Genomic DNA, 13,498 nt, shown 5'->3' with positions numbered 1-13,498 from the left:
CCCTTTAAAGCATTTCATTCATCTCTCTGGCCACATCTTGGGTGGCGGAGCGCTTCCACCGTGTTTTGGTATCCTCCATTTCTTCCAGATCCTTCGGGGTGTTTTCCACAGGGTCGGTGGCATCCATCTCTTCTGACGCTACTCCTGCCTCGAGTCCTCTTTTAACAGCCTTCAGGAAAGAGAACATAAGTCGGAAACGGTAAGATAAACAGGGCTGCTTCTTCTTAGACAAGGTGGTAGTGGGGTCCTCTTGTCACCCCCAGACGTCAGTAGCATCGGAAAGGATCCCTAAATACAGTCCTCGACCGCTCCGCCCAGAAACACCAAGGGCCCCGGAGCGCAGGCGCCCCAGGGCCCCGCCCCCGGTCCAGAGGCTCGGCCCCTATTGGCCCAGAGGCCGGGGGTGGACCGCCCCAGTGGCTGAACAGGGGGTGATCATGTGATTCGCGGGGGCGGGGCTGCGCCGGCCGCTTCCCAGCCAGGCTGAAAGGGCTCGGGTAGCCGGCCTTGTCGGCCCTTAAAGAGCCCCCTGGATGGCCTGGCCTCAACTGCCCTCGCCGAGCCACGCAAAGGGGGCTGCTTCTGGTTCTCGTCGGCCTCCCAGATTGGCTTTCCTTCTTTTCCCGAAGGTGGGACCTTAGGTTTACCGCCCGGAGCCTGCGGCCGCCGGGAAACCCAAACCCGAGTGTCCGGAGAGTAACCGGAAGTGCCGTCCCAGGCGGAGGGGCGGCGTCGGCTGCTGCCTTGGTAAGCGCGGCCCGCGGGGCCTGGGAGGGGCATGGCCTGCGGGGCCCAGGGATCGGGGGAGGGGATCTGCGGGACCCGAGACCCCCTCGGCCTCCGCCTGGTAGGAGCAGCCTCTGGTCCTCGCAACAGAGCAGGGTCTGGGACCCCCCCTGACGGCGACTGAAAGGAGGTCAATGAAAAGTTGAAGGAAGAGAAGCTTAGTACTATCGTTCCTGGAGATAATAGTAAACACTGCCAGGCACTTTTCTAAGTGATCTAAGTGTATCTTTCACTTTGGGGGAAGAAAAAAAACAAGGACGTTGAATGTTCTCCACCCACCGCCCACCCCTATCTTTAAGGCAGAGATTGGTCATGTTGCATCGAATCTGTATGCAGAAAAATCTGGTTTGTTTAATCATTCCATAACCATTTTTGGAAACCGGCATTATATATAGCTTTGTATCATATGCACTTATCAACTGCATCTTGAGGTTTATAGTGGTAGAAGAATGGGTCATTGAACTCAGAAGTTGAGGTAAAAATTGAAACAAGTAGAACAGGACTCAGGGCTTTATTATGAAGTTAAGGTTAGTCATTACCCAGAAGGATTCTCGATGTTTTGTCTAGAGCTGTTTGGGAAGGAACTGATGGCTACCAGTGGCAGGTGCTTCTTGCAGGAGAAAATAGAATGTAAGGAAAGGTGGGAAGAGGTAAGTTACGGTTGAAAGATACTGACCAGACTGGGGAGTAAATGGAACCAATTTTTAGATGTTCAAGCCTCAGAAAAGTTATAAATTTCACAAAAATTATAAATTTCTACATTATTGATATTTTTTCCTCTAGGAGAGGGAAGAATTGAGTGTTGTGAATAGTTATGGACTAGAGACCTTTTGGAGCCAAAAGGAAGATAGTCTTGAGTCTTTGTTGTTATGGTAAGTAACATACCAGGCTGTATGTTTCTATATAAACAGTGGATTTTTGAGGCCGGAGGAGAGGGAAACTGGGGGAGACAAGGCGGAATGGGAGAAGATACATGGAAAGAAGATACATGACCCTTTCTTAGCTCCTGAGATAGCAGAGTGCTAAAACCAGTGCTGTCCTACCAATTTAAGTGTATTTTCTACTCCTTTTCAACAGGCTTATTCACAATAGGCTTTTAGTAATTCCTTTGTGATTGATTTGCAGCCCCCAAAAGGCAGTATGCCCAATGCTTAAGCAGGCCCTGGAGTCAGAAGATGGAGATTTAGATACTGGCTCTGCTACTTACTAGCTGTGAGTTCTTACATAGTTATTTAACTGCCCTGAGCATCAGGTTTTCTATCTGTAAGGCGCAAACGTTGGTATTCATACCTATTTTACAATCTTGGGAAGATTAAATGAGATAATCCATGTAATTAATGAAAAATAAATGAGGTAATCCCTAGCCTGGGACCTGATACAGTAAGCATTATCTAGTTTTTTAGATAACACTTTATCAACTTTATCTGCCTGTCATGTACATCCTTTAACTATAAGGATAGCCTTGAGCTTTGAAGTTCTGTACTCAACCTGTCTGCCTATTCTGTGCACTCTGACCCTAGCCATGGAAGAGAGAACCAGTCTTTTCCTAGGAAGAGGTAAGAGAAACCTCTTAGCGAAGGGTACCCTGAAGCTAAGACTTGAAGGATATATTTGGGTTTACCAGATGCACCAGCCAGGGCTACTAGCCTAGCCTGTTATATTGATGCTGAGGCTTAGAGGATGATGGCTCTCTTTTGGTTCTGATATTCATTCATATTTTTCATTCATTCAACAAATGTATTCTAGACGCTAGGAATATTGCAGTGAACAAAAGACTAAGTCCTAAGTTATATAACTAAGTTATATTCTAGTAGGAGAGAGAAACAGGTTAACAAATATAAGATATATACCACAAAGTTGGATGATGATAAGTGCTATGAAGAGAAATATTGTAAAACAGGCTAAGGGGACATCGCTATTTTAGATGAAGTAGTCAGGGTGTGCCTCTTTTTAAGGAAATAATTTTCAGTCAGAGACTTGATCAAATAAAGGAGCAAGCTACTTGGGGGAAAGGCATTCTAGGCAGAAGGAGCAAGTGTAAAGATTCTGATGTGTTGTGTGAGGCTGAAGGTAGGGGGAGGTACCGCATTATGTAGCGCAGTGAAAACTTTAGGTTTTATTCTTAGAGTGGTAGGAAGCAGTTATAGTATTTTGAACTAGGGAAGTGTTATGGATTACTTTAAATTTTGACAGCCAGACTGTATTTTATCTTCTAGGTGCTGACGTCTAAAAGTCTTCCTTATTTTTAATTTTTTCCTTATTTTTAATTTTTTTCCTTGGTGCCCTACAGTTGATTGGCTATTTAGGGCAAATATGATACCCTCGGCTGATAAAATTAGGGAATATTTTAATTCATTTAACCATGCTCAGAATCATTTATTTCCACTCTACTCTCTCTCCTTTTGACCTTAACAGTAATACACATTTTAAAAGACAAAACTCCCATACAGCCACCATCTTAGAGTAGCTATTTGTCTGTATGGATGCATATCTTTACTTAGTTGTGATTCTAAAGTCTTCCTTTTCCTCCTAGCATTTCTCCATAAATGTTTTTCTGTTTTTTGCTTAATCTTCGTATTAATCATTAACTGATTATTATTTATTATTTAGTTAACTATTTTAAATGGTTTTGAACAAGGCTTTGCATAAGAGACAGGCACAGAGGATGAGCTCAGGAAATGTTAGTGTTTTTGTGTCTGTGAAGATGGAATTAAGAAAATAATAGAACCTACCATTTATTGAGCATCTGTTGAGATCCAGGCATTGAGCCACGTCCTTTACTGACAGTGTCTCAGTTCCCATGGCAACTCCTTAAGACATGTAATGATATCTTACTTATTTTATCGAAATTGAAGTTTGAAGCTGAAGGAAGTAACTTACCCAAGTTCTCATAGCTACAAAAAGCACAGTGGGAATTTGAGCCAAAATCTGACTCCAGAGTTTGAACGTTCAGCTTTAACTATCACAATATACTAACTCTCAGCTCCCATGTTCTTTTTTTTTTTTAATATATATATATATATTTTTTTAATTTGTTTATTTTTGGCTGCATCGGGTCTTCGTTGCTGCACGCTGGCCTTCTCCAGCTGCAGCGAGCGGGGTCTGCTCTTCACTGTGGTGTGCAGGCTTCTCATTGCGGTGGCTTCTCCTGTTGCGGAGCACAGGCTCTAGGCGTGCAGGTTTCAGTGGTTGTGGCTCGCAGGCTCTAGAGCACAGGCTCAGTAGTGGCGCACAGACCCATGTCCCCTGCATTGGCAGGCGGACTCTTAACCACTGCACCACCAGGGAAGCCCTCAGCGCCCATGTTTTTAAAAAACAAAATAAGATACATTTAAATTTTGAAGTAATTTCAGATTTACAAAAAAAGTTGTAAAATAATATAAAGAATACCCATACACCCTTCACCTGCAGTCCCTAAATGTTTACATTTTACTATGTTTGTTTTATGAGTCTGTCTATACTAATTTCTCTATACATACATGTACCTATATGTACATTTTTTCTGAACCTTTTGAGAGTAAGTTATAGACATACTACCTCATCTCAAACTATGAGAGAATTAAGCCCTAAAGTCCTAAGACATGGTAAGCCCTGAAGTAATAGGTATGCAATGAATTAACTTCTCTCCCATGTGTGTTCAGTGCTACTAGCTACATGCCATCCTTGGGAGAATTTAAAAAATAGTTACTCAAGTCATTTTCTGTAGGGCTTCGTTCTTTGCCAGAACTCTAGTTGAGAAAGCCTGTCCTAAATACTCAATTGTTTATTCCCTGAAGACAAGGCTGTTCTCTTATATTATCATTACAGTTATCACAGTCAAAAAATTAACATTCATATAATACTGTTATCTGATTGCCAGACATTATTGGAGTTTAGCCAATTGTTCCACTAACGTCCTTTGTAGGAAAAGAAAAATAAGTTTTTTTTGTTGTCCAGGATCCATTCCACCATCACCCATTTCATTTAATTGTCATGTCTTTATTGTGGAACATATCCTCAGACTTTGTCTTTAGACTTTTTTTTTTTTTTTAAGTTTAGGCCATTTATTTGGCAGAATTTTCCTCAATTTGGGTTTGTCTGATGTTTCCTCATGATTAGATTCAGGTTATACATTTTTGGCAAGATAGCACAGAAGTGATGTTCTGTTCTTTGCATCATGTTAGGAGGCAACTATATATCTTGTTACTGGTGGTGTTAACTCTGATCATTTGGTTAAGGTGGTGTCTTCCAGGTTTCTAAACTGTGAAGTTACTTTTTTTGTCTTTCTAATTATTAAATATCTAGTGGGGAGATATATTCAGATTGTATAAATATCCTGATTCTCATAAAACTTTCATCCACTATATTTTTGTATTTTCGCCTGAAACAGTTGTTACTCTTCATTGGACATGTGATGTTTTTAATTCCATCATTTATTCTACATTTAATTGTTGCCTTTTTTAATATAAGAAAAACCTATTCCTTCTCACTCACTATTTATTCACTTTTTTTTTTGATAAATAAAACCAAATGTTTATTTACACCAAAGAATTCCAACACTGGATCTTTCTCATATGAAGGACAAAGTATTATATATATACAGACAGCAAGGGGTGGCAGGGCTGTAACAGGAGAGTTTAGTTTTCCCACAATTACAGTTCTACCATTTCAGTTTCACTGAAGATAGTGGCTCTGCTCCTACCTCTCAGGTACATTTACAAGACTGAGGGGCAGGTCTTCTCAATGGATGGCATGTGAGGGAAGGGGAAGGTAGGAAAAGAAGGTAGAAAGCTTAAAATAAAATGCAGTGGCCACATCTCTCATTAGCTCTTCAAGAGTTGCTAGCATGAAACCAACATAGACAATGTTTTTTTCTTTTGTAAAACGCAGTAATTATACCCAGTAACTAACTGAATTCAAACGGGCCAAGTCAAAGAAAACTGAAAAAGATTTTGCCTTCCCCCTCCTACCAGCTATAGAGCATGTTGGGAGATGAAAGGGGAGAGGACCGAGGTAAGGAGCCTGGGAGGGACGGTATTAAAGTTTTAAACTGAACTGAAACTAAATTATAAGTGAGCTGCATTTAGGTTAGGTCAGTAAGACATGATTCATACTGAACAGACGTTTTCAGGACCTGTCTGCACTTTGGGTAGATTTTCAGCATCTCAGTGTAACTAAGACATATTTCCACTAGATTCACCAGTATAACTCCACTGAAGCACTTTTGGAGTAAAGTGATATAAGTGACTAGCAGTACACTGCTCTTATAGGTTGGGTCCTTCCTTCTTCCTTCCTTCCCACCTCCCTTCAAGAAGCTACATTTTTGTAACCTCTGGAGGAGAGCATGAACTACAAACCCCTCAAAGTGTGAGATGGTAGGGGAGCAATGGTGGGCATGGGAAGAAATCTCCACCCAAACGCAGCAGCCAGAATTGAGGCTGGTTTATCTTTGTTCTTTAGTGATGAGGAACTGAATTTGGAAGGGGAGAAAAAAATTTGTCCGTGAAATGTTCCACCTGCAGATAATTTTTCAGGGAATCCCCTGAGTTATGAAAAGTTCGAGTTAAAAAAAAAGAAAGAGAAAAAAAGGAATACAAGCTATTATAATTTTTTTTTTTATGACTGAACTACTATAAATCCACAAGCAACGGTTCAGACACGGTGCTTCTGAAGTATTTCACTCCTCCCCACCAGGCGCAAGCTGCATCAGGGGAGTGAGTGGACTCCCCAACCTCTGCTCAGGCATCAGGAGACAGAAGGGGCCATTACTGCTGAGTGCCAGCGGCAGCTGGAACAGGCATCCCGAGGGGGTTGGCAGCAGCAATCACTGGTGAGCCTGCCTGAGGTCTAAGGGGTGAAGGGGTTGGCACTGAAGAAATCCCTGACATCATATTGGTGCTGCTGACGGGCATACTGCCCCCTGGCACGCTAGATGAGCCCATTCGAGTCTGGTCCTTCACAACAGTGTAGAAATAGGGGTGCTCCACGGCCTCTCTTGTGGTGAGCCATGACTGGTGGTCGTACCGCAGCAGCTTGTCCAGGAAATCCAAGGCCTCGGGGCTGACAAGGTGCTGGTTTTCACTGTGGACAAAGCATTCCCATCGCTTACGGGAATGTCTGCCCAAGATATCGTTAAAACATGGATCTAACTGAATGTTGTATTTGTCAATATAGTCATATAAATCTCTGTCCCCAGAACCTTGGCTGTCCTCACCAACTGATCATAATTGTCATGTTCATGGAAAAATGGCTCCTTCCGGAAGATCACACTTGCCAACATACAACCCAAGCTCCACATATCCAAACTATAATCATACATCTGATAGTCTACAAGTAGCTCAGGACCTTTAAAATATCGGGAAGCAACTCGGACGTTATGTTCTTGGCCAGGATGGTAAAACTCAGCCAAACCCCAGTCTATTAGCCGTAGCTTTCTGTGCTCACGATTAATGATGACATTATGGGGCTTTACATCTCTGTGCATAATCCCCATGCTGTGACAATAATCCAGGGCCTTCAGAATCTCATACATGTAAAATCGAATATCATATTCTATTAACGTCTGGTACAATTGCTTGAAGTCTGTTGTTTACGTGTTCAAAAACCAAGGCAGGAGTTCGTGACACAGGGTCTTTTACAATGTCTGCCAGTGTGATGATGTTGGGACCGCCTTGCAAATTCTCCAAAATCTTTATTTCACGCTTGATTTTCTTCTTCTTTACTGGCTTGAGAATTTTAACAACAACTTTTTCATTATTTGTGATGTTGATGGCTTCAAATACTTCACTGTATTTACCCCGGCCTAATTTTCTAACCAGCTGGTAGTCATCTTGATTTCCCCATTCCACCACATGTGACTTGTAATCCCAGTACTCTTGGGCTGTGTGTATTAACATCTGTGTAAACTCTGGCCCTGTTTGGCACGGGTCCCGACATGTCAGACAGGTTGGCGGACAAAGTTGGGCTTGACGTTTGGAGAGATGGCAGTCACTGTGTAGAGAGGCAACTGGGGGTAAGAGCTTGTTTCAGAACTGTTTTCTTCAAACTGTGGTGGAAGCTGCAGTGGCGGCGGACGCTCTCCCCTCTCTTCACACAGACAATATGGCGGCGGCGGACTATTTATTCACTTTTTAAATGAGTATGGATTCATGGATTCTTATTGTGTTACTAATTTATCACTATCATTATTTATTTTGATGTTGTTTGTTCCTGATTTGTATAGTGGCAGCCCCTTCAGCCTGGCTCCTGGGTCCTCTTGGCTTATTGTCACCACTTTTTGAGCACTTCCTTATTTTCTGACACAACAAGGTGTTCCAGGTTCATCTTGTACTTTCTAAACCCTGGAATTAGCCATTTCTCCAGTGAGCCTTGATTCCTTTCAGTGGGAAATGGTGTTTAGAAACCATGCTCTAAGTGCTTGGTGTGCTCATTACTACTGGGATTTCATCGTTTGTGACCTCACAGCCAGACATTAGTAAAAAAAAAAAAAGTACACACTTTCACACATACACACATTTCTATTTTTTCTGTGTATACTTAAAAACCTTGACCTTGGGCTTTCCTGGTGGCGCAGTGGTTGAGAGTCCGCCTGCCGATGCAGGGGATACGGGTCTGTGCCCCGGTCTGGGAAGATCCCGCATGCCGCGGAGCGGCTGGGCCCGTGAGCCATGGCCACTGAGCCTGCGCGTCCGGAGCCTGTGCTCCGACAGGAGAGACCACAACAGTGAGAGGCCTGCGTACCGCGGGGAAAAAACAAAACAAAACAAAACAAAACCAAACCTTGACCTCATACTGATACTTCTAATTCCAGTTAAACACTACACATGCAGAGTTCATTCTAGCCTTTCCCTTTTCTGTGTTTGTAACCCCCTTCGCTGACAGTGAAGCATCTGGGTGCTGTTATATTTATTTATTTGTTCATTCCTAGGCTATACATTAAGTAGTGAACCTTTTCCACTCTGGAGGAAAACTCCTACTAATTAGAGTTCAGTAATTGTTTATAGTCCTTTTTATCTTTAGTTTGAGTCCTAATCTGTAATACTGTATTATAATCCTAATACTGTATTATAAAGTTATTTGAGTTATTTTTCCTAATACTGTATTATTTCCTAATACTGTATTATTTGAGTTATTTTTCCCCCTCCTGGGTGATTTTGTTATTAATTTGAAATACAGACTTGTTTGTTTTTATTTGTATTCCATTTCAATTTTTTTCTCCCCCAGCTTTTCTATTTATTTATGTATTTGTTGAATATGTGAAATGTAACAGTTTAAAAAGTAAAAATGTGTGTTTTACAAAAATGTATATACTAACAGAAGTATGACTCTCTTTCCATCCACCCTTTGGTACCAATTTCCTGCCCTTTTGATCCCATTTATACCTACCTTTTGATGATAACCAAACTCATTAGTTTCTTCTTTTCTGAGTTTCTTTTTGGCCAAATGAATAGATACATGTGTAGTTTCTTATTTCTACTTAATTCACAGCTGCTTTCTAAAATTTACGGTTTATCCTAGAAATTGCTCCACATCAATTCATAAAGGTTATCTTCATCCTGTTTTACAGTTACATAGTACCTCATTATATGTGAACATACCTTCTCTGTGCCAGGCACTGTCCCAGGTGCTAGGGAAACAGCAGCAAATGAAATGAACTAAAATCCTTGTCCTTTAGGGGCTTACATTCAATGGAGAAAAATAAAACAGGAAGGGAGAGAAGGAGTGTTGTACGTGTGGGTCAGCTGGGGTGGAGGTGTGTCGTAATTTAAAATAGGATGGTCAGTCAGGCCTTACTGAGACTATGACAGTTTACCAAAGATTTGAGTGAGGTGAGAGAGGGAGCTTTGAAGATCTAAAGGAAGAGCACTTTAGCAGGGAGAGACTACAAGCACAAAGACCTTGAAATGGGAATGGACCTGGCTTGTTTGAACAACAGCAAGGAGGCCAAGGTGACTAGCGTGCAGTACACACGAGAAGAGCAGGGAAGTGTGTCAGAGTGGTAACTAGGAATCAGATTTCCTAGGGACTCCTAGGTTCTAATAGGAGCAGTTTTGGTGGAGTGGTGAGGGTATTTGATTGGAGTATGTTCCAGAAACCTTGGAAGATAAGAATTAAAGACAATAAACAGATTGATTTCTTTTGAGGAATTTTGCTGTAAAGAGAAGCAGAAGTGAGACAATAGCTCGAGCGTGAGGTGGTTGAGAGAAGTTTCTTGTTAGTGCTTTGGTATTAGGAGAGACATAACAGCTAGTTTGCTGACTAGTGTGATCCAGTAGGAAAGAACAAATTGATACTGCAGGAGAGAGAGGATAGAATTGCAGGAGTGATGTCTTTGTGGCAAAAAGGGGTGGAATCCAGTACACCAATGGACAGGTTGTCCTTAGATTGGGCAGGGGAAGTTTGTTATCCGTGGTAACAGAAGGAAAGATGGAGAGTGCATGACCACCTTGGAAGAGGTTGGTTGATGTGGTGGGAGCATGTGGAAGTGTTTTTTTTATGTTTTTGGTTTTTGGCTTCCTTAGATTTTCTCAGTAAAATAGGAAGCAAAGTCATCCTATTTTTTTTTATCAGCAGTAAGTTGGGATTTTTCTTTTTGAGCAAGGTTTGTGCTCATACAACCATATCAAAGCAGACTCTTAGGCCCCTTTACCATAATAATAGTTATTATAATAGCTAACACAGAGTACTTACCATGAGATAGATCGTGATTAATTTATTATTCAACTCAATGATGTGAGATAATTTCCATCATTAATCGGTTTTATAGATGAGGAAACTATGTACAGAGTGATTAAGTAACTTGCCTGACATCACACAGCTAGGATGATAGTCATAGAAACTTACTTTCTCTCTCTTTGCACTGGGAATTCTAATGATCATTAACCATTTTCTTCCAAACCTTACTATAGAAAGAACTGCACAGATATTCATAGCCCGTTTTGGATTGTTTTCTTCATGAGCAGGCGTACTAATTATTAGGCGTCTTGATTATTCAGTTGAACCAAGGGAAGAGGAGGAATTCTGGTTTTGAGATCACCTGAGTTCATTAAAGAAACAGTTCTTTCTGGTACTTGCCCTGTATGTGTTGCTGATTGGTTTTATACTAGCAAAGAGGAAAAGTAACTGCTTTCAATCCCTGTAAAACCTAGAGCACTTGTGGACTTTGATACAGAAATTCTGCCTTTTCTGCAGCAATTTTAATTTTGAGCATTTTTTCTTAGTTAAAGGAATATAAATAATACTTCTTCTTTGTCTCACAGGGTTGGAAATACCAAGTAAAGAATTAGTATATATGTTGCTGGAAACTTGCAGAGAGGAGCTGCCCATGACTGAAAGGCCTAAAACAGATGTATCTTTCAAGTTCTCATCGAGAATATGACTGTGAAGAAAATGATGGGTCAGGAAGACCAGTGGAAAACTCCCTAGGAGAGAGCCATAGAAAATGTACACTTCAGAAGAGAGGTATAATCAGAGAACTCAAAAAAGGAAAATATATCATGTATGCCCTCAGAAGGGTAAAAAGATTTTTATTCATGTGCATGAGATTACTCAAATAGATGATCATATATACCAGTGCCTTGAACGTGAGCAAAACTTCTGTGAAAACTTAGCTCTTATTATGTGTGAGAGAACCCATACAGGGGAGAAACCTTATAGATGTGATATGTGTGAGAAAACCTTCATCCAAAGCTCAGATCTTATTTCACACCAGAGGATCCACAATTATGAGAAACCTTATAAATGTAGCAAATGTGAGAAGAGCTTCTGGCACCACTTAGCCCTTTCAGGACACCAGAGAACACATGCAGGTAAAAAATTCTATACATGTGACATTTGTGGCAAGAATTTTGGTCAGAGCTCTGATCTGCTTGTCCACCAGCGAAGCCATACAGGCGAGAAACCGTATCTATGTAGTGAGTGTGACAAATGCTTCAGCCGAAGTACAAACCTCATAAGACACCGAAGAACTCACACAGGTGAGAAACCATTTAAGTGTCTGGAGTGTGAAAAAGCTTTTAGTGGGAAATCAGATCTTATTAGCCACCAGAGAACTCATACTGGTGAAAGGCCCTACAAATGTAATAAGTGTGAGAAAAGTTACCGACACCGTTCAGCCTTCATTGTTCATAAAAGAGTTCATACTGGGGAGAAGCCCTATAAGTGTGGTGCCTGTGAGAAATGCTTTGGCCAGAAATCAGACCTTATTGTACACCAGAGAGTCCACACAGGTGAGAAGCCGTATAAATGCTTAGAATGTATGCGAAGTTTTACTCGGAGCGCCAACCTAATCAGGCACCAGGCAACTCACACTCACACTTTTAAATGCCTGGAATATGAGAAAAGTTTCAACTGTAGTTCAGACCTTATTGTGCATCAAAGAATTCACATGGAAGAGAAACCACATCAGTGGTCTGCATGTGAGAGTGGCTTCCTCCTGGGCATGGACTTCGTTGCCCAACAGAAAATGAGAACTCAGACAGAGGAGCTGCATTATAAATACGGTGTCTGTGATAAAAGCTTTCACCAGAGCTCAGCACTTCTTCAACATCAGACAATCCACATCGGTGAAAAACCATATATCTGTGATGTGGGTGAAAAAGGTCTTGAGCTCAGCCCTCCCCATGCATCAGAAGCCTCACAAATGTCTTGACCAGACAAGAAGTTATAATGCCATAAAAAATGTATTTACAGTGTAAGAGAACTCCTTAAGATGAAGAACTCTAAGCAAATCTCAGACTTTCCTCAGAGCTCAGATTTCACTGGGGACCAGAGAATCTGCAATTGTAGGAAGTTGAGAAATGGTTTGCCCAGAGAGCTGTCCTTACAGAAGCGTATCAGCCACTCCAATGAGAAACCTTACAAATGCTCTGAGTTTGGGAAAACCTTTAGTCCAAGCTTGTATCTGATCACCCACAAGAGGATTCTTACAGGTGGGAAACCTTACAAATTTGGTGAATGTGAGAAAGCTTTCTAGCAATGGCCACCTCTTCTCATTCCAAGAGAATTCACATTGGTGGACAGCATTTTTAATACCCTGTGTCAACAGTGCTTCAGAGAGTGTACACGTTTCATTGGACGTCAGAACACCCCACTGGGAAGAGACCCCCACAAGTGTGAAGAAAGCTTCTAACAGAACTATGACTTTCTTACCTATCAGAGAAGCCATACAGGTGAAAATTTCTATATTTGCCTTGAAGGTGGCAAAAGCATTAGGTGGAGAGCCTTCTTGGGTTTGCACCTGCCCCCTCCCAAAAAAAAAACAATCTGAGGAAAGACCTTATGAATTCTCTGAATGAGAAAAGCTTCTGTCAGTGATCAGTTTTTGTGGTATACTGGGGAACTCACATAAGTGAAAAACCCTATAAATAACCTTGAGTCTAAAAAAAAGCCTTGCAGGAAATCCCTACCTTATTGCGCCCCAAAGAACCTACTCTGCAGATAATTTTGTTCTAGTAAGAGATCTAACTGTGGACTGTGTACATTTAATAGGTATGAGAAGAACTGTTCTAATAGTTGACTCATACAGTAGAGATGACTTTTAATGAGTCAATATGTAAACTGTTTTTTTTTTAGATACCCAGAAACTTCTTCTGGAAGGAGCTAGGGCAGGTCAGAGTAGGCCTGATGGGAAACTCAGGTAAAGATGCTTTTCTTTTATCTGAACCACTTAATGATTGCTTTACTTTCAGTTTTTAAAATTTGGAACTCCAATAAAGGAAAGGACTGTAACCTT

The 13,498-nt window shown here is 41.4% G+C and overlaps 1 protein-coding gene and 1 pseudogene across 2 annotated transcripts; one reads left to right on the top strand and one right to left on the bottom strand.

Moving 5' to 3' along the window:
- Nucleotides 1-498: 498 nt before the first annotated feature.
- On the top strand, nt 499-13,498 carry ZNF322 (zinc finger protein 322). 2 transcript variants are annotated; one of them, XM_029242768.1, is made up of 3 exons: nt 499-747; nt 1,570-1,658; nt 11,025-13,498. In XM_029242768.1, exon 3 carries the CDS (start codon nt 11,207-11,209, stop codon nt 12,413-12,415), a length of 1,209 nt encoding a protein of 402 aa, XP_029098601.1. In that variant the 5' UTR covers nt 499-747; nt 1,570-1,658; nt 11,025-11,206; the 3' UTR covers nt 12,416-13,498. The 2 variants fall into 2 exon arrangements, with proteins under 2 accessions (XP_029098601.1, XP_029098602.1); XM_029242769.1 differs by lacking the exon at nt 1,570-1,658.
- LOC114907280 lies at nt 6,531-7,701 on the bottom strand (annotated as a pseudogene).

The sequence above is a fragment of the Monodon monoceros genome, unplaced genomic scaffold, assembly GCF_005190385.1.
Source record: "Monodon monoceros isolate NGI ecotype Baffin Bay Population unplaced genomic scaffold, NGI_Narwhal_1 Super_Scaffold_3, whole genome shotgun sequence".
Taxonomy (NCBI): Eukaryota; Metazoa; Chordata; class Mammalia; order Artiodactyla; family Monodontidae; genus Monodon; species Monodon monoceros.
This window is presented reverse-complemented; position numbering and strand designations above follow the sequence as displayed.